Here is a 20,980-nt window from a genome sequence, read left to right as displayed (position 1 = left end):
TGGTTAGGATAGATATATAGTTACATTCTCTTAATGAATAGAGGGATTTGTTCTAATGGTGTTTCTAAATAAAATATCAAGTCCACATCTTGTACAACAATTAACCACTAGGAAGAATGTATGCAATGTGTTAATTATTGAAACAGTCCTACCAATTATGTTTAAAAAAAACAAAACAAATGTAATAATTAAGAGTTCAGACTCTACAATGCAACTCACCAATAAACATTGGGTAAGTGAAAAAAAATTACCTGCTATACTAGGCACAAAATCAAAATTCTAGAATTTCACAATAGGTAAGGCCAAGGGGAGCTTATTCTAGTTCCAGCCTCCAGGATGTTTCCTGTGTTCTTTGCCCATCTCTGGCTGAATGTACTCAGTTAGGATCCAAGGGAATGGGTCTATGTGGGTCCTGGAAGCAGGCTCAAGTATATAAAGGAATGGAACAGCATTATCTCCATCACTCAAAGTGCAGTGTCATGGGGCACAGCTTCTTAGATGGAAACACTGCCACGGGACATGGAGGCATGCAGCTAATGATAGTCAGAAAGGAGTTTTCTACGTGGATGGGGAGGAGCTGGGGCTAGGAGCCCTTCTGACTGGTGAGACTATACCAAACTAAAGAGGAAAATGCAGTACTTAATGTGAACTTTTTAGATAGGCATTCCATATTATTTCTCTTTGTATCTTACAACACAGTAGATTCAGGTTAAATAAATGTCAAAGTAAAGTGAACTGAAATAAAAGAAAATGTTTCCTTACTACAGCACTGTGTTGAACAGGAAGATCCTCAGCTAAAGGGTGACTTACACTGTTTAAACAGGGACACCTCTGAGGAGAGAAGGGATCATGTTGAGATTCACACTGAGACAACCAGGCAAAAGCCAAGATGTTCTTGGCAAAAACTGGGACTTACAGTCACTGTAATGTTAATTTCCTCACAAGAATGTTGCTTTTCTTTTCCAAGTGAGAAGTTTCCCTGTCATGGCTGCTGTACTATGTTTGAGTCTACACGGGCATCGGTAAAAGGGGAAACTAGAGTCCAGCAGACAACAACTGGCACAGCTGAGCTTAGCAGTAAGAAACACAAAACAGCAAAGAGAGTAACAGAATGCCATCCTCCATTACTTTTGTGCATTTGATAAAAGCTCTTTCTTGGGTCCCCTTACTTACTGTAGAAAACCACACAAGTATACAGTGGCAGGTACACAGCAGTCAGAATAGCTCTGGTTTCTGTCCTCACATTATTTCTGTACTAAGGGACACTTCAGTTGTTTCTATAGTTTTATTTGGTTTTTATGAATTACTCTACAATGAGAATCTTTTTTTAAAAAAAAATCTTACTTTTTAAATTCCGTTTTGGTGATAATAACAATAAGCTTTTCTTCTGGATGGTTAACAACCTAAGTTTGCAGACCAAAATTAGAGAAAAAGGAGGGATACAAGGAAAGCCAACATTTTGGCCCTAGCCTTCTAAGGTCAATTAAGACTCAGGACATATGAGAACTTGTACTGTAACGTCATGTACCTCAGTAGTGTCCCAAATTTTCTGATCAAGAAGATTATGGGGCCAAAGAGGAAAGTGATCAATGACATAGAGTGGGCCTAAGGAGAGTCACATGGGGAGAAGACACTCTCTCAGGCTTTCACAGAGAGCACATTGGCCAAGCAATGGCTGTGACTCATCCACATGGCTGCACTGATAAAGGTTCTACAATCTGAGGTACAGGATCTCAGGACAAATCCTGAGGGCATTTCACTGACCTTCTCAGACCAAAAAGCTACAACTCTTGTTGCACAGGTCCTGCTTTACCTTGGTCTTAACCATCCAGTAGAAAAGTATGAAGACGAAATATAAGAAATAAAGCCATGCTGTTAAGTTGAGCTGTGGGGGACTCAGGTCAATAATTTCTGACATTGCCAGTTAAACAGAAGACCCAATGCTATTATGGGCTTCTGTACTCTTTTAGAATATTTTGCTGAGTTTACACACCTATAATATTCAATAACGGAACTTAGAAAAAATGGGGTATACCGATGAATGTCCATTTTGTATCTGTGTATTCAAAGTGGTTGGGATAGATATATAGTTGCATTCTCTTAATGAATAGAATGATTTTTTCTTATGGGTTTGTAAATAGGATCACAAGTCCACATCTTGTACAGCAATTAACCACTAAGAAGAATATATGCAGTGTATTATTTGTTGAAACTGTACTTCCGATTTGATTTGAAACTGTCTCATTGCTATCTGTTTATCAATAAAACTTTGAAAAAAATAAATAAATAAATTCCGTTTTGGCTTACTTTAAATACATCCCCAAAACAGAAAGCTCTGATTAAAAAAAAAAAAAAACCCTAAGAACAGATTACAATTTTATAATATGAGACCAGACTGCTTTCTACCGGAGTCCCTTTTCAACTTATAAAGTCATCCATAACTCAGGCAAACCTAAGTTTATTCACAAGCAGGATAACAAAGTTTCATGACTTTAGCCAGATAACCTAATAATTTCAAATCCAACAATCTTTAGAAATTATCAGCTAAATTTTATACATGAAGAAATTGAGCCCTAGAGAAGTTAAATGACTGGCAGAAAACAAAAAGCTGGCTTGAAATACTCTTATAACACCTTTGCTTGCCAAAACATGGAAGCACCCAGGCTATCTTCCAGTAGAGGCACAGATAAACACACTGAGGCACATGCAGACAACTGAGAATTATTCAGCTCAATGAGGAAATGCTTGGTCAAGTCCCCAAAACACAGAGGAACCGTAAGTGTGTGTTCCTGAGAAAAGTCAATCTGAGTAGGTTATATGGCAGTGGTGGTGAACCAATGGCACATGTCCCTCAGTGGCTGTTTCTATCACTGCAAGCTATAAAAGGTTTGCCATTAATGCTGTATGACATTCTGGAAAACGCAAAGTGATGGATACAGTAAAAAGTAGGAGCCAGGTATGGGGGGAGGATAGACAGGCATGAAATATGGCATGGTACTGGAAAAGTAGAAACATCCCATTATACATTTGTCAAAACCCACAGAAGGCATATTACCAAGAGGAAGCCTTGGCTTAATAATGACAGGCCTATATGGTTCATCAGTTAAAATAAAGGTAGTATTCAGTGAAGGATTTTGATAATATGGGAAGCTGTCTTTATGGCCAGGTAGGAAATCTCAGTATCTTCTGCTCAATTTTGCTCTGAACCTAAAATTTCTTTGAAAGTAAGTTTATTATGAGAAAAGAAAGCTGATTTGGACATAAATGGTAGGATTAGGACCTGTTTTGTTTTTAACATTTTTGTCTTACAAAGTTTTTATGCTGATGCTTTTGTATCACATTTCTTAAATAAATTTTTTATTTAATAAATGTATTCGGAGATATTTGACCTATGTTCATCTAATTGCTTAAAAATATATATATTCTTCACAAAGTTTCCTTATCATTAATTTTTTGTTTATAAACTCTTTTACTATCAAGCAAAATCCTGCTATAAATCATATATATTAAATCTTCACCTATTTTGTAGTGTAAGATTTTTATCTACTATCTTAGAAAAATATTTTTATGGTATTTTTGTTTTTTATTTATATTCTTTTTTATGTATTTAATACAGGGTCTACAGGGTCTCACTCACTACACAGACTGAACTCATAGTGATCCTTCTGCTTTCAGCCTCCCAAACGCTGGGATTACAGCCATGTGCTACCACGCCCAGTCTTTTTCTGGGTTTTTTGTTTTGCATTACATATTTATCTTATTACATGTCAGGGTGCCAATATCATTTTACTTCTCTAAATTCAAATCCCTTATTAAAAATGAATGCCCCAAAATACAGATAGAGTATGCTTTTGCACATCCTTTGCTTTGCCAAAACACAGAAAGTGCATGTAATAGACACTAATAAACCCTTGTTGAATTTTTAAACAATTAAAGAACATTAGCTATGAATAGTCATTATGATAAATGTCCTAAGGAAAACACTTAAGGGTTTACAGTGTAGTTGTAATCAGGAAGGTACTCTGAATAGCAAGAATGCATACTTCTGAGAATCACCAGAAAGGCCTGAAATAGATTTGGAATTGACTGACCTAAAGATTCCAACTACAAGTGAAAGGACCTATTACCTGATCATTTTTTGTCTTGCATCGTGTCAGATATTTACATATGTCATTTAACTGATGTTACAGAGTGAAACACTTAAAATACTGAGCCTAGGGTAGAAAGATTTATCATTACAGTATTTTATAAAGGTGCAAGGCAAGAGAGAGGGTTTCAGGATCTTACCCATACCGACCTAGCAAGCACCTTGGAGATATTGCTATCTTAATTTTACATATTAAAAAAACCCCAAAAGCCAAGACTCCTATGCCACTGCCATTTTTACAATAGCACATCCTATGAGCATCTTTCCTTCATTATCAACTGTAATTTCCTATATGCCAATGTTCTACAGAGGAGTGGAAATGCTATTCAATTCTACTTTTTTTTTATTTTTAGCCCACTATTATATTGCTAATTTTTCTCTCTAATTGCACTTCATGGAGTCACTTAAATGTTCACCAGGCATTTCAAACACTATCACAGTCATTAAGGATATAGCAATGGAGCAGGAGCCTGAAGTTCTAGGTTAGGAGACAGACAATAAGTGAGCAAGAAAGCTTATTTTGGTTAAGCACACAGAGGTGGCCACAGCACTGTTAGTGTGAAAAATGAGTGTGTAGACAGCCTACTTGACAGAGGGACCAGAGCAAGCTCTCCAGGGAGGAATGAAGAATGGAGGAAAGGATGCTTCAGGTAGAGAAATCAGCAAGGAAATGTGAGGAGGAAGCAAACTTGATAGGAGACAGTTGAAACCAAGGAAAACTGCAGAAAGCAACAGGCAATAAAATTAGGAAGCCAACAGTGGCCAAATTATGTAACTTAAAGACTGAACAAGGAGTGTGGATTTTTATTCAAAATTATATGAGAAACACTGGAAAGTTTTAAGCAAGGAAATTATATTAAAAAGATCAGTCTCACTATGTACTGCAAACAGGCTGTGATGAGCTGAGGTGGAAAACGGAACAGGGAGACTAAAACACTGCAACAGCTAGTGCAAAGGGAGCTTCAGCTGGATGTGGTGGTGCACACCTGTAATCCCAGCACTCAGGAGACTGAGACAGGAGGATGACTGCAAGTTTGAGGCTAGCCTTGGCTACAAAGTGAGTTCAAGGCCAGCCTGAACTCCATAGTGAAACTGACTCAAAAAGAAACTAAAAGGGAACAGGAGGGAAAGAGAGCATGGGGTAGGGAGGGGAGTGGAGAGGCTTGTATTGGGCAAAGGCAGTGGTGAAGCAGGAGAGCAGACTCCCATCAAACTAAACACTGTGGAGAAAGTCCAGAGGCTCCATCAAAGACATGTCTCAAGGCTCCCACTCTGTACCAGGTGGTTTTTCTTCTGTTACGCTACCCATGAACTTGAGAATGATTTATTTGCTCATAGTTAATAATACAGCATTGTAATATTGCTAGTAAGTGACCCAAGTCTATGAATTCCCCCCCCCCTTCTGTAGTGCTGGGGATCAAATCCAGGGCCCTGTTTATGATAGGTTCTGCCACTAAGATACACTCCTAGCCCCCATAATGTATTTAAAGGTATTTTTTAATCAATTTGTCAAAATAAAATCATTTATGCTCAAAATATAACAGAAAATGAATACTTAGTATTATCTGTTTTATATTTTGTACCTAGAAATAATTAGTCCCTGAATAATTATCCTTTGAACTTATGAAAAAATTTTCCAAGTAAACCACATCAGGGTATTTGCCCTTTTCTTTGCTAATTTGTTATGGCTATACAGGTTTTTGGGGGTTTTTTAGTACAGGTTTTTGTTTTGTTTTGTTTTCGCTCCGAATGCCTTCAGGGCAGGTTTGGCTGGCTTGAGTTGTAGGGAATCGAACCACAGCAACCTGAACCTGACTGCTTTGTTGAAGCAGCCACTTAAAGAACTGAGCTAAGGGGCAGGCCCCCAGGTTTTTTATTTGATTTATTTACACCTAATGTGTTTCCAAAATTAATCTGAGGATGTTCATTCTAGGTTACTGTAGTTTCTACTTCTAGCTTCATCCACTGTGGCAATTTATACACACACACACACACACACACACACACACACACACACACATTTAATTACTTGTGATCGTGATTTTATTAACATCATCTAACTAAAAGTAACATTTTTTCAAAATATTTTAGTTTTATGTTAGCTCTTTATTTTGTTACTTTATCCAAGATCTCACTGACATTTTAATATTTAACCAATTCAATGTTAATCATTTTAACTAAATTTTCCAAAGAATCTACTGATATTTTGCTCATCTGTGCTTAACTTCATTGACTGTTTTTTCTCTATCTGAAGCACTTATAATAGTTCTATTTCACAGCCAGCCACATAGCTCAGCAGATTAAAGCACCTGCAAACAGGCGCAGGGGATTGGGGTTCGATCCCTGGGTCTGCAGTGCCGGCCCTGCCCCCAGGGCTCGCTGAGACAGCAATTGAGACTCAGCATGGTGGTGTACACCTGTAATCCCAGCTCTTTGGAGGCTGTAAACAGGTGGATCACTACAATTCCAATCTAGTAGTGAGACCCTGAACACCTTGTAGACCCTTCCCTACAATACAAAAAAAAAAAAAAGAAAGTAAGTTCTATTTTTCTCTCTCACTAATTAATTAGTTGAGGTTTATTTTTTGGTTTTGGTGCTGAGGACGGAATCCAGGCCTTCTAGCCATCCCCTTACCAATGACAGACATTTCAAAGGATAAAAATTTCTTGAAATATAGTTTTGGTAACAATTCACAAAATATAACTACATCATTATAAAATTTATTTATTTTAAAAATTTTATAGATTTCTGTCAGGTAATTTCAATTTTATGGGACCACCACCTTCTAATTTGTATTAATTTTACTGTTTATTGTTGAGGAAAAACAAAACATTTCAACTCTGACATCTCCTGCTACAATTCGTCCTCTTTTCTCCACACCAAATGCACTCTGGTCTAACAAGCCAACAGCTTCACATGCCCTGTCATCTCAGTCCCAGGCCAGCCAGGGCTAGGCAGATGTGTACCACTATAAGCCTGTCCCCTTGTGAGGAACCGCCTCTGTGCTGCTTCTGTAACTTACACCTTGCTTGCCTTTTCCCGTCACAGCCCTTAAAGAAGGCTATCATACTCCAGGCTTGGAGCTCAGGCTTTGGGGTGCTGCACTCCTCTGGGCCTGCTAGTGGAATAAAGCTTAAGTCTTTCTACTTCTCTGAGTGTTGCTTGGTTTCTTTGCCCCAGTAAACCTAAAACTATTGTGACACTATGTTCTGACAATTTGGCAATGATCATGCATATTTATGTCTTTTTTTCAAGTTGTATTACCAATATTCTAAAAAATCAATTGTGTGCATCTGAAAATATATTTTTTCTTAATATTTAGTTTCTGTGTGTGTGTGTGTGTGTGTGTGTGTGTGTTACTAGTAATTAACCAGGACCCTTGCGCCAAGTTATATCCATAGCCCACTTATTTATTTCAGACAGCGCCTGCTACGTTAGTAAGTTGCCCAGACTGGGCTTGAACTTGTGATCTCCTTGCCTCATACTCCCTGAGCACTGGGATTACAAGTAAACACACTCATGCCTGTCAGTATTTAGTTTCTTATGAATTACATCTTATTTTTCATGTTATTTAAGTGAATTCAATTCCTTACTTGGCCTGTGGTTTTCTTGCAGAAGAATATAATCTGTAAGAATGCTATAATACACAAACTACACTGCTGAGGACCAGCTTGACATTGTATAAGTAGACAATAATTCATATTAATAAAATGACATAAAAATAAATTGAGAGTCTGTCCTAGGCCTACATAGCTTGTGGCAAGGCCTGTGGCTGGCATAGGGACAGATTATTCTTTAAGCCAACAGCCAGAGCCAAGGCCAGCAAACAGCTTGTGAAATTCTGGCACCACAAAAACAAGATAACATGGCATCTGAGAATTCTGACTTATGCAAATTCTGTCTAGCTCAGTAATCCAGTTAGCAGACAATCAAGTTACCAGTTAACCATGAACTGGTTCCTGTGTGACTACCCCAAAATTCATTGTTCCTCAATTCCTGAACCTTCACTGCATCACCAGTTCAGCCCATCACTTCTACAGTCCACCAACACATTCCCCCAATCAAGCTAAATACATAATAGAGACAAAGATATGATGGCTCATGGTCTTAGCCTGTCATTGGACTTTGACCATCCCACTGTTCCTTACAAGTAAAATATATGTTTTGTCTGTGTTCTACTCTGTCATCATGCCTGTGAGTACGAGATCAGTGGTCCTAGGCCTGGACCCTGCTACTAGTTCCACTGTTTTGTTTTCCTGAACCTTAAACTTATACTTCTCTGAGGTCCAATGTCATTCTACTGTGGAGTCTATAATTTAAAGCTCTTCTTGAGGCTGGGGAGATGACTCAGTAGAATAAGCACTCCCCTGGCGAGCGCAAGGGCCTGAGTTCAATCCCCAGATCTGCCAAAAAAAAGCTCTTCTTTCTAGAGCCTATCTTTGCCAGGGAGGATTAAACACTTCATAACTTTAACTGTCAGAGCTTTGTCACTTCAGAGCTTTTCATGTATAATACTCTGGGAATTGTCTGAAAACACATCTTGAGAAAAGCTATATAAAACAATAAATGTGATAAAGTACAGTAAAGAAATAAAGACAGTAAAGGATCAAATAGATTTCCATTCTATTACTATACACAGCTTGCATTTCCAGGTGGTTCTCAAAAGACTTAAATTTCTTAGATATTCTCGCAGCTTCTGGTGTTTTAACTTGGCTGTGTTATGTTCTTCAATCTTCCTCAACTATCAGACTAGGTTCTGAGTACCTGGTAATGTACTGTAAAGGAACCTTTAAAGCTGTTCCTTTTTTTTTTTTGTTCTATTCTTCTACATAGGTTGCTCAGTTTTGCATTCACCAAGGGGAAAAAACCATTACATTCATTTACACTATCACCTTTACTTCCAAATCTCTCCCTTGACCTCTGAAAGCAACCATACATTTTTCAAAAGACCTAAATAGTGCAGCACAGTAACTACAACCTAAAAACTAACTTAGCAATAGATTCAATAAGAATTAATGAGAATAGAAATATGCCAAGGATACTGCTTATATGGCTACTCAAAAATAAAACAAAATTTATATGTATAAATTAATCTCAAACAATGATTTGATTTGGTATCTTTCCTTGAAATGAAAACAAATGACCTTAGAATATAAAAAGAAAGAATTTTGTAAGTTTTGAAATCAGCAGAAAAGATTATTAGGTGCCCTAAAAAGTAAAACATCTGGGGTTATTTCTATCTTTCATGGTCTTTGAATGATTTTACAACTTTGTGAACTGTAAAAAGTTAATAATAAAAATGATACTTGTCATGGAAATAAACTACTGTCTGATAGATTACTACCCTAGAAATGGAGCTGTTTCACATATATCTACACACCTTATTGCTTATTTACCTACTGATAAAATAAAAGTAAAAATGGCTACAGAATGGTGTAAAAAAAGAGCTCAAAATCCCTTCCTGAGCTTTAGAAATGTACTGACAGGCTGGGGAGACAGCTCGGCACCTAAGCACCTGCCTTCCGGGCACACTGAGGTGGGTACAACATGGTACAAACTATCACCAACCAATAGGATTACAAGTATAGCCACCTGGCTAATATTGATCCAAAGGTAGCAAGAAAGCGACCTTGGTTGATAATCTGAGGTCTCAGTCTGTCTTCAGTCTTAGTACTCTCGGTGGAAGATGGCCCAACCCTAATTAGACACTGGTTTATTTAAATGGGAATCTCAAAAAGGTGGTAATAAAAATCTCAAACTTCTGGTTTATCCTTTAGAGAAGTACGTAAATCTGGCTACTGTGACTTTAATCTTCAGATGCATATCCATCCACAGTTGTGATGTGATCTCAACTTTTACAGTGACTCCCTCAACAGGCTGGCTCTGTCTGACTGCCTATGTAGTATTTCTATCTCAGCTGATCTCACACGTGGGATCTAAAACACCAGAATACATTACAGCTGCTGGGGGCAAGGTGGAGAAGTGGGGGTGGGAAATACTGGGCAAAGGGGACAAAGCTTCCACGACACAGTGCAGCACAGCACTGTGGCCACAATAAATAATAATGATATGCCATATCATAGAAAATTGCTAAGAGATTTTAAATGCTGCCACCAAAAAAAAAAAAATTAAAAAATAAAAACGCAACTAAGGTGAAGGATATGTTAGTTTGATCTGACAATTCCATAGTCTATACAAATATCAAATGACTTATACCCCATAAATACATGAAAGTTCTTAAAAAATTAAAAATAATAAAAGTAAATAATAAACGTATTTTACTTTTAAAAAGTATTATTCCTAGAAGCATTACTATGAAACCACTTGCTATTGTACACGAGGATTCTTCTAGATACTACACAGCAAATAAAGCAGCAATTACTTATTCATAAACTATCAATAACAAGTTTAATTTAAAAAGGAAAACATTATTGTAAAAGAGAATTTATGATTGGAATACATTGTCCTCTGAAAGTGAAAACTCAAGATATTTCAAGGGAAAAACACACCTTCACTTTTTCATGTTTCCCTAAAAATGTCATTACCTCCCCCAAAGCAATTTTTTCTAACAGCTCATTCATTTCACCCTCAAACAGACACACAGCACATGCACCACAATGTTTCCTTAGGGTGTCAGACAATGTTACTGTGAGGCTTCCTGGCCAACTCAATTACAGGAGCCACTATGGCATTTGCCTTTGCTTCAACACTCTCCATGTCAGACAAAATGAAATTATGTAAGGTGAACTGGGTATGTTTGTGAACACCGGCCAACAATGACATTTCACTTTAATGTTAGACACTCATGTTCTTCTGCTCATGAGACATAGAATATCAATGATTTGTTCCTTTACTCTGCCCAATTATAAATACAGAAGGATGTTTTACACATGAGCATAAAATCAGAGCTTCCTGAAAGTATTCAAACAAGATGAGATTAAAATAAATGCATTTACAGCCTGCCACTGAGTGATTCTGATACCTAAGAACTGAATGTAAGAAATCTGAACATCAAGATTTAAAACAGTTCACAAATACAGCTGGTTTTGAAAGCTATAAAAACACATATAAATCCTCTTAAAATTTTGATTATAACATAACATAAACAACCAACAATTCCAAATTAAATGCTTTTCCTGTATGTTCTATCATTCTTCATCCTTTTCATTCCTAAAGCAAAGATGTTAAGAGACAAAGGGGGGGGGGGACAAAAATTCAACTCAAATACCTGTAGTTTACAAAGTTAAATTTTCAAGTAACTTTATTAACCCGTATCCCTATTTTATAAAACTTGTTTTTCAAAGAGTTAAGTTAGTTAATAGTTACTCGAAGCCTTCATATTTAAGTGGATGCCACTTGAAGACACACTCATAAGTGAAATAAAGCAGACCCACATGTGTAAATATCGTACAGTATCCTAGTGTAAAAACTCAAAAGAAAAAATGAAAAGAGGAAGGTATAACACAAGAGGAAAGCGAGAACTTAAGGATTAGACAACGAAGAGAGGGCAAGGAAAAAAGCTAAGAAACATGACAGGGCAAAGCCATACATTTATATATACAAGATGGTTAAGGCAAGGATCCTGAGAATCTTCAGCAATTTTTGAAACTAGCAGTTGCTTGGCAGGATTCTCACCCTGACTAACTATATATGCTGATACCTGTGAACTAAGCAAATGCACTGGAGATAGCAATGTGTAATACTAGGGTCATGCTTGGAATGCCTGTCATTCTGGTCTTCTAAATATGTACTGCTTGTCATGTCATACCAATTACTGCTATACTGTCAAGTAAATTTTTGTTAAAAAAAGGGTAATAAATGAAAACAAGAGACAAGAAAAAAATATAGTTACAAACCTATTATTTATCATTTTTTAATGATAGTGGATCACAGCATTATATTTCAAAGACAAATTATAATACCATAATACATAAATTTATGTTTGAACAGTATAACTATAAATTTAAAGTTTGAACAGTATAACTATAATTTTACAATTGTCATGCTATTAAACATCAACAGGTTAATAAAACAACTGCTCTTCAATTTTTCACCTAAGTTGTTATGGTAACCAAAATATGTGGGATATGTTTCCTAAATTTGACTGATTATTTCAAGTAAATAAAATTATATCAGCTTATTAACTACACATAACATTATTATTACAAACCTATATTTATCATTTTTAAATGCCAATGGATCACAGCATTATATTTAACTAGGTCTTTACACATGTTTTATACTGGGATTCACATAAAAAAAATAGCAAGGGTGTATCTTTTCTAATTTGGGGCATTATCTTGATTCAACAACAAAACAAAAAAGGAATTACTCTATTTTCTGAACAACATACTATGACAAAGAACTATAAAATTAGAAGACTGCAGCACTGTGTGGGAAATGCAAACCACATCCTTCGCAACACAAGCTGGAGCCTGTTGATGCCCCACACAACCATCTCCTAGAGTCCCACCTGTGTGCAAAGCCAGGGTCCCCTAGGGCTCATCTTCTCCAGCCCCAGTTTAAAGTGCTACGTCAACACCCCTCCCACCTCCACTCACCGCACAGGTCACCTAGCTGCAAAGGAAATTATTCTCCCCTAAATTCTTATTTTAAAGCTCCAATATAAACACATTTGGAGACAGAGGCTATAAGGAGGTAATTAAGGTTAAATGAGGTCATAAATATTGGGCCCTGATCCAGTGCCGTTAGTAGGGACCCCAGAGAGTTATACTTCTCCCTACTGCCTCTTTTTATTGTCTGCCTTCCCGTACTGCAGAATAACCTTTAAGAAGAGTGGATTTCTGACTATTTAGTTCACATCAGCTACCACACCTACAACACGATACAACAGGAGAATAAATATTTACTAAAGGCATAAAATATACGTTTAAAATATCTTAAACTATACATACACTATAGCAAGACACAACATATTTCTGTGATGATATTCAAATACTCCAATAAAGACATAATCTTTCAGTAAGTTAAATTAAAAAATCAAAATTGTCAAAATTTGTGTTCTCACCATAGAGCCACAGAATCTTGCTTTCTTGTTTCCCTATGAATATGATCCAAATATGTCCTTTTCTCACCAACTAAATGTGAAAACATCTACTCTAGCTCTTCTGTCCTGGAACTTGTTCTCCACTCAGTCCCTAAATGAATTCAACCATTCTAATTTCTTCGCCAACACCTTTTTAGCATAACGTGGCATCAGGTCTGGCCTTTGTCTGTCTGTGTGCTGGTGCTATACTGTATTCCTAACTACTTTTAAAGAATACAGCATTTAAGCCACACCACCAGAAACAAGTTTTAGGGAGAATATAACATTGTACTCATTTGAGTAGAAAAAAAATCCTAAACAAAATATAATTTTAAAATGTATTTAGTTACGTATAGTCACTAACTCCATACACTGCCTGAGAAATTGCTTTCTTCCATCATAGAAATTAGACCTGTGGCAGGAGGGAATTACAATCTTTGAGTTATGACTGTGTATTCTAATTAACAGTATACCCTTCCTCTAATTATCAATTTCATTTCAACCACTGAATTATTCCCAATATTGTAGTAGAGTTTTATTGCTTTCAAATTGAATTTAATCACTTGGGGGGAAACACAAGAAATTTATCTCACATTTTCAAATTCAGTTTCTGAACTGGAATAGTTTATTTTTAGAAGAAAACTAACTTCCATGTTTTTCTTCACCGGTGGTTCCCAAATAACACTTGTTTCTCCAACCATTGTTCTTTATACTCACTGGTCAACTCATTATTATAAAAACAAAAAATTTCTAATGCACATTTTTTAACTTCTCTGAAGATTTTCAGTAATTTCATGAAATAACTCAGAATTTAGAAAAGGCTTTATATCGAAGTTGGTTAGTAAAATTCATTATTATGCTTTAATAAATTATCTAATTTTAAGTTTTCATTAAGCAAAAATAAAAACAAAGAAATGACCAAGAGAAATCATGGTTTGCCATGGCTTCAGAGGTAAGCGCAGGCCTGAGAAGGAATGCTAACCACCCCGGGTCTTGGGGAGCAGCACTGCAGCGGCTCTTGGAGTCAGTGACACCCACACCGCAGTGAGACACACACGTTGTGAGGCCTACGCTGCCCTTGGTAAGCTGAGTAATCACTGCACACTAAAGTAGGCAAGCTTACTGCTGTTTCTTTCTCAAATATTTTTTTCTTCAAGTTCAGATTATAAATGGAATTGGTTTGGGGTAAGCTTAGCTACAGACTGATGCTGTGACCCTCCAGATTTGGATGTGATGGTGAGTGAGGGTGAGGCCTCACAAAAGTGCCTGGAATAGTAGGGACAGTGGAGCCCTGGAAACGGATTAGAGTCCCCTTGGCCCTTCCAGCTTGTGAGGTTACTACAGAAGTGAGGCATTCACAAGCCAGAAAATAGGCCTTCACCACACTTTTTCCCTAAGAAAAAAACTGAAATTAATGGCCATTTGAGTCCCAAATTTCAACTCATTATTTGGATTTTTTTTTTTAACAAAAAGATTACATCACTGAGGAAAAAATAAATTTTTATCAATAAATTAAAAATAACAATATGTCCTGTTTTAAACTTTTACTGATTGAGTTAAAGTTAAATCTTCACCATTAGAAAAAGTCAACTGTACAAAGCAACTTATGTTTTAAGATATGAGAGCAAGCAGGATTTCATTTCTTTAGACTAGTCCTTGGAAAACTGATATTCTATAATTATAATAATAAAAATAGCTGACATGTTACAACTCTTGTCCTATGCAAAAGAAAGAATAGTAGTAAATGATACAGTGAAATAACTCCTTGCCTTGTACAATGTTAGCTCACCTGTGGTATAAGTCTGTCCAAGTGCTCAGCTCGGTTTCCATGAGAAGGGTGTGTAGACAACCACTCTGGCAGCTTGGGGTGACCCTGGAGGACATCTGCAAACTCCATTTGCTGCCAAAACACTGAACTGGCTCGTACATCCACACAAGCCTAAAACACAAATTAATAAAAGCACACACAGTAAGCTTGTTCTGAGAACATTTTAAAACATCACATGTTACTACATCTGTTTTTTTCAAAGGAGGAAGACAGATGTTTTATTGGAAATAAGGAGAATACTCCTAGATTTCCAAGAGGGGTTACAAGTGGGGTTACCCACCACCACATATTTTTAAAACATTTACCATCACTATTTTAGTAAAAGTAGAATAGGTGCATAGTAACAACAAGAAAAAAACAATATGGTATCATAGAAATAAAAGACTACCACCCTCCTGCATTATTTCTGTCCCCACTTAACATTCATAGTAATCCCATCCCTGAATATAACCTACTATGCTCAGCATAAAATTAAAACTTTCAAGTTTTTAAACAGAGTTATTAAATTAGACTAAACAGGAGCCGGGGAGATGGCTCAGTAGAATAAGCACTTCCCTGGCAAGCGCAAGGGTCTGAGTTCAATCCCTGGTTCTGCCAAATACATAAATAAATAAATTTGACTAAAGAAATTTTACTTCAAATCTATAACCCGCTAGAACAACTAGAAGACTTCAAATAAAAATGAGGCAAAAAGCAGATTATTTTGTAATAGACATCAAATTATCTCCTTTTTCTCAGTGTATGTGATTATATATATATATATATATATATATATATATATATATATATATATGCCATTGAAAATATCCCATACATTTGACCCAGGTCCGGCATGTAAGTGAGACTGCCCAGGCCCACTGGATCCTCATTTGACCCAGACTCCAGGCCAGGCATGTCAGTATGATCTTCCAGGCCCGCCAGATCCTGATTCAACCCAGAGCCCAGGCCCGGAGTGTGAGTTAGAGGACCCAGGGCTCACAGGATCCTCATCCGACCCAGAGCCCAGGCTCAGCGTGGAACCTGCAGCAGAACTCCCTGCAAAGAGGCTAGACACAAGACCACCCAGCTGATTCAGGAGCAGAGCATCTTGCCAGAGTGGCACAGAGGGTTCAACTCCAAGGGCTGCAGCAGAATGTGGAGCACAGCAACCAGACCCAAGACACACCCACTTGGATGAGTTTGAAGTTGGTATATCTGGACCTGATGCTAAAGTAGTAACTCTATTGAAGCTCTACACCAACAGTCAGAAGAGAGTGATACACAAAATGACAAAGAGAAGGAGCAAAATTCATTCTCAGGCCCCGAGCCCACCCAGAACAAATGCAGATGACACTAGCATAGAAGAAATTGGAAATCACACACCTGAAATCTCTGAAATAATAGTGTCGGAAGTAAAGAAACAACTGCAGAAAAGGAATAGAGGAAATCAGATCAGAAATAATTTCTGAAGTAAAAAAAAAAATAACAATAAAGAAAGAAGTACTAAGTGCTCTTAAAGAAGACACTGATAACAAAAATAGAGCAGAATATAAAAATGATGGAATCCTTGAATAAGCAATATAGGAAAGAAATAGAATGCATGAAGGGGATCCAAAGTGATATACAGGAATTTAAAACCTCAATCACAAGCTGGCAAAAATCATTTGAATGAAAGTGAAAATACACTTTTAGGCCTTAAAGACACCATAGAAGCTAGTGAAAAAGTAAGAAAAGATCTCTTAAAAACAACTAGGATGCAGGAAAAAATAATTAAACACCTGCAAGACAATGTAAAGATGAACAACGTGAGACTAATAGGCATCAATGAGAAAGGAGTCAATACAAATGATATAAAAAGAATATGGGCAGAAGTAATAGCAGAAAATTTCCCAAATATGGGGAAACAATCTGACATTCAAGTAATCGAAGCATATAGAACTCCAAATAACATCAATCCAATTAAAAACACACCCACACATATGATAATCAAGATCCGAGAAAGTCGGCACAAGAACAGTATACTAAAAGCCACCAGAGAAAAGAAACAGATCACATTTAAAGGAAAGCCCATCAGAATAATGGCAGATTTCTCTTCACAAACCATCAAGGCAAGAATAGCATGGAGTAAAGTAATACAAATCTTGCAAGAAAACAAATTCCAACTCAGACTGATACATTTCAAGTATAATGGAGAAGTGAAACATTTCCATAACAAAGAACTAAAGAATTTCATGATGACAAGGCCAAGCTTACACAGACTACTAAAAGATGTTCTAGAGAGGGAGCAAAATGACAATTTCATGAATGAGAATGGAAAGAACCCACCAAATAGGGCAAACAATTAAACACAGGAGAATAAGAGGTATAAAGAGCACTCTTTCAGTTATTCCTTTGTATACAGCAGCAAAATATTTCCATAAGCATATTCTACAAATGGACTTCTCCTGTACCCTATGGGTCATGATTCTATCTGGGTCTACAGGGTGGATATCAAGGAAATAGTAGCTCAGTCCCACAAGGGACACTTGACCACCAGTAAGCATCATGGACACTATCCATGTCCACAACACTTAGAACTTTGTGTGATATCCTACCCCCAAACTGTTAGAAGTGCTGGTCATTTATTTGCCATTCCAATATTTATCTTATTTTATTCTTAGTAATTCTTTACTATCATGAAAACTTTTTCTTAGTTCAATTGTTTTGAAACATTTAATTTTAATTAATTAATACTGAATTTTCTGAATATTGCTTAATCTTAATTTTAATTTTAAGATTTATACTGTATCTCTGACTTATAATCTATGTAAAAGATATAGTATGATAATTTCTAGTATTAGAAACTTTAAAAAGTATATTTCCATTGACTTTATATTATTTCTTCCTTGTCTCTTACACACACACATACACACACACCCAAAAAAAAATGTGTATAACCCGACATAAGACTGATACTGTTTCATAGAAATCTTTAATGACCTTTTAAATAGGTTCATCTAATATATTTTACATAGTCCTGCATAACTATCATTTGAGAGCACTTTATTCTTTATCCAAGACCATAAAGCAACTACTCTTGTCTTCTGAATTATGCTCTTTGATTTCCTATATGCTACATCTGGAGGTATTAAAATATTTTGAGTTTGTGTAACTGGAAAATACCTTACTTTTAGTTTTCAAAGGTATGTTTGCTAAGTATAAAATTCAAACAGGACAGATCATTTTTTTCTTTCAGTCTTTAATTAGTCCGGGTTTGTTTTTTTTTCTCTGAATGCCTTCAGGACAGGTTTGGCTGGCTGGAGGTGTAGGGATCGAACCACAGCAACCTGAGCCTGACTGCTTTGTCGAAGCAGCCACTTAAAGAACTGAGCTAGGGGGCAGGCCCCCAGTCCGGTTTCTTATACACTTGCTTTTTTTTTTTCTTTCTAATGTAGAATAAATTGCTATTTAATTTTGTTCTTCCATGGCTAATTTTTTTATGTATATGCTTTAATGATTTTTTTTCTTTACAATAAGTTTTGAACAATTTCATTTTTGTGTATCTTGGTATGATTTTATTCAAATTTCTTGAGCAAAAGGTTCATTTTTTCTTGGAAATGTGGTGTTATAAGTTCAACTAAATTCAGAAATTTTAAATCTTGAAATTTTTTTGCCTACCATTTCTACTTTGAGAATTCTAACTATGAGTGGAAGTTTCTTTATTTTGACAGAGTGAACTATTATGACTGATCTGTAAATTCTTTCTTTTTCATTTTTACTTTTGATAATTTTATTATTATATTCATTTAAGCTTGTAAATAATATATTTACAATGTTCAATCTATTATTAATCTCATGCTATACATTCATTTCAGAAATATTTCTCTAAAATTCACTGTCTACATCTTATATCTTTCACATTTCAATATTTGTCTACAATTTTTAATATGATATGTAATTGTTGATGTTCAATAAAGTTAATGAAAAAAATTTTAAAAATCCCATAGATGTTTGTTGTAGAAAATTTCTGAAAGACTACTTGAGAAATTATTAAGTAGTTACTGCAAGAAGGTATATAAGATATCTGATGGTAGGAAACAATAGGTCCTCTACTTCTGAATTACATTAAAATATTTGCAAAAAATTATTTTTAAATTCTTTATGAAGGGGCTTAATAAGTTATTTATAGGTCTATTCAACTTCTTCATGTTTCTTAACTTACTCTTTCTACAAGAAATGTTAGGAAAGCAGGTGATTGTAATCATTTTACTTTGGATCACATTTTGCTATCAAAAAGTTTTAAAATAGTATGACCCTGACATCCAAAAAGGCAAATATAGGGCCGGGGAAATGGCTCAGTGGAATAAATGCTTCCCTGGCAAGCGCAAGGGCCTGAGTTCAATTGTTCCGGGGCAAAAAAAAAAAAAAAAGGCAAATATAAAACATCACATACTATTCACTGTAAATAACATCTGACTGTTTATCAAACAAAAATATTTTCAGGAGGGCCAGGGATACTGCTCAGTAGGACAGTACCTGCCTGGCAAGTATAAGGCCCTGAGTTCAATTCCCCCTCAAAAGTATATATTTTCAATGCTTCAAAAAAGAAGAAAAAAATTTGAAATTCCATTAAATTTTATTTAATATTCAAAGTAATATAATTCTTTAAGATTTCTGACTGTTCTGTAAAAGATTCATAGAACTTTAAAATCCTACTGGACAGATATGTATGTGTAGATAAACAGGAATAAAGAGATAAATGCACCTATCAAACACATATAACCCATGTTCTTCATATACATACACATATTTCTATATGTGTAAAATATGTATAACATATAATATAGGTTATGTATGTACATATATATATATATATATATATATATAGAGAGAGAGAGAGAGAGAGAGAGAGAGATTCACATAGGGATAATTAGTAATCATGGCTAAATTCCAAATACAGTAATATTTCCCTAAATATTGAGAGATAACCAGGTCACCACATTCACAACACAAATAAAAGCTGAGACAAGAAAGGTAATCTACAACAATGAATAAAGATATATAATGACTTAAAAGAATTCCAGCTGAAATTCTACCAGTTTTAAAAGTATGGTTTGCTGGGCATGGGGTACACACCTATAACCCCAGCACTGGAGAGGCTGACACAGGAGAAGTGTCATGAGTTTGAGGCCGCCCTGGCCTACATAATGAGTTTAACACTAGCCCAAACTACAAAGCAAGACCTGGTCTTAAACCACTGGAAAAAAAAAAAAAAAATCATTGGGTTGGAAGACATTGGACATTCACCAGTAAATAAGACAGCCTATAGGAATTATGGGAAACTTTAAAAATTGTCCTTATAAGTTATGTAAAACATTTAACAGTTGAAAACATCCTAATTTTCTCTAAGATATCAATACTCAGGAAAGTGCAGAGGTCATCAATCAATTCCAACCCAAAGTGAATCATACCCTGATAATCAACTACCAAAAATCAAATACAAGGAGCCGCGGGATCCTGAACAGACCCAGAGCACAGGCCCGGCGAGTGAGTGAGACCACTGGGGCCCTCCGGATCCTGAACAGACCCATAGCGCAGGCCCGGCGAGTGAGTGAGACCACCAGGGCTACTGGATCCTGAATAGACCCAGAGCGCAGGCCCAGCAGTGAGTGAGATGACCCAGGGCCTGGCGGGATCCTGAACAGACCCAGAGCGCAGGCCTGGCCAGTGAGTGACAAGACCCAGGGCCCAGGATCCTGAATAGACCCAGAGCACAGGCCCGGCAAGTGAGTAACAAGACCCAGGGCCCGCGGATCTTCATTCGACCCAGGCTGCAGGCCCAGCATGGAACCCTTCAGCAGAACTCCCTGCAAAGGGGCTTGAGGTAAGACTCACCTAGCTGATTCAGGAGCAGAACATCTTGCCAGAGAGACACAAAGGGTTCAACTCTAATGCCTGCAGCAGAAAGAAGTGGAGCACAGCAGCCAGATCCAAACAACAC

General features: G+C 36.5%; 1 protein-coding gene across 3 annotated transcripts in view; it reads right to left on the bottom strand.

Annotated features, from left to right (window-relative positions):
- Oma1 (OMA1 zinc metallopeptidase) overlaps positions 1 to 20,980 on the bottom strand; it is a 108,693-nt gene that overhangs the window by 12,098 nt on the left and 75,615 nt on the right. For all 3 annotated transcript variants that reach the window (XM_004642591.2, XM_023702687.1, XM_023702688.1), the window contains exon 8: positions 14,983 to 15,132. In XM_004642591.2, the coding sequence (XP_004642648.1) occupies positions 14,983 to 15,132 (150 nt within the window). The remainder of the gene's footprint in view (positions 1 to 14,982; positions 15,133 to 20,980) is intronic.

Source organism: Octodon degus, unplaced genomic scaffold, assembly GCF_000260255.1.
Source record: "Octodon degus isolate 3935 unplaced genomic scaffold, OctDeg1.0 scaffold00156, whole genome shotgun sequence".
NCBI classification, from domain to species: Eukaryota; Metazoa; Chordata; class Mammalia; order Rodentia; family Octodontidae; genus Octodon; species Octodon degus.
The sequence above is the reverse complement of the archived record's forward strand: the minus strand, read 5'-3'. Positions and strand labels throughout refer to the sequence as shown.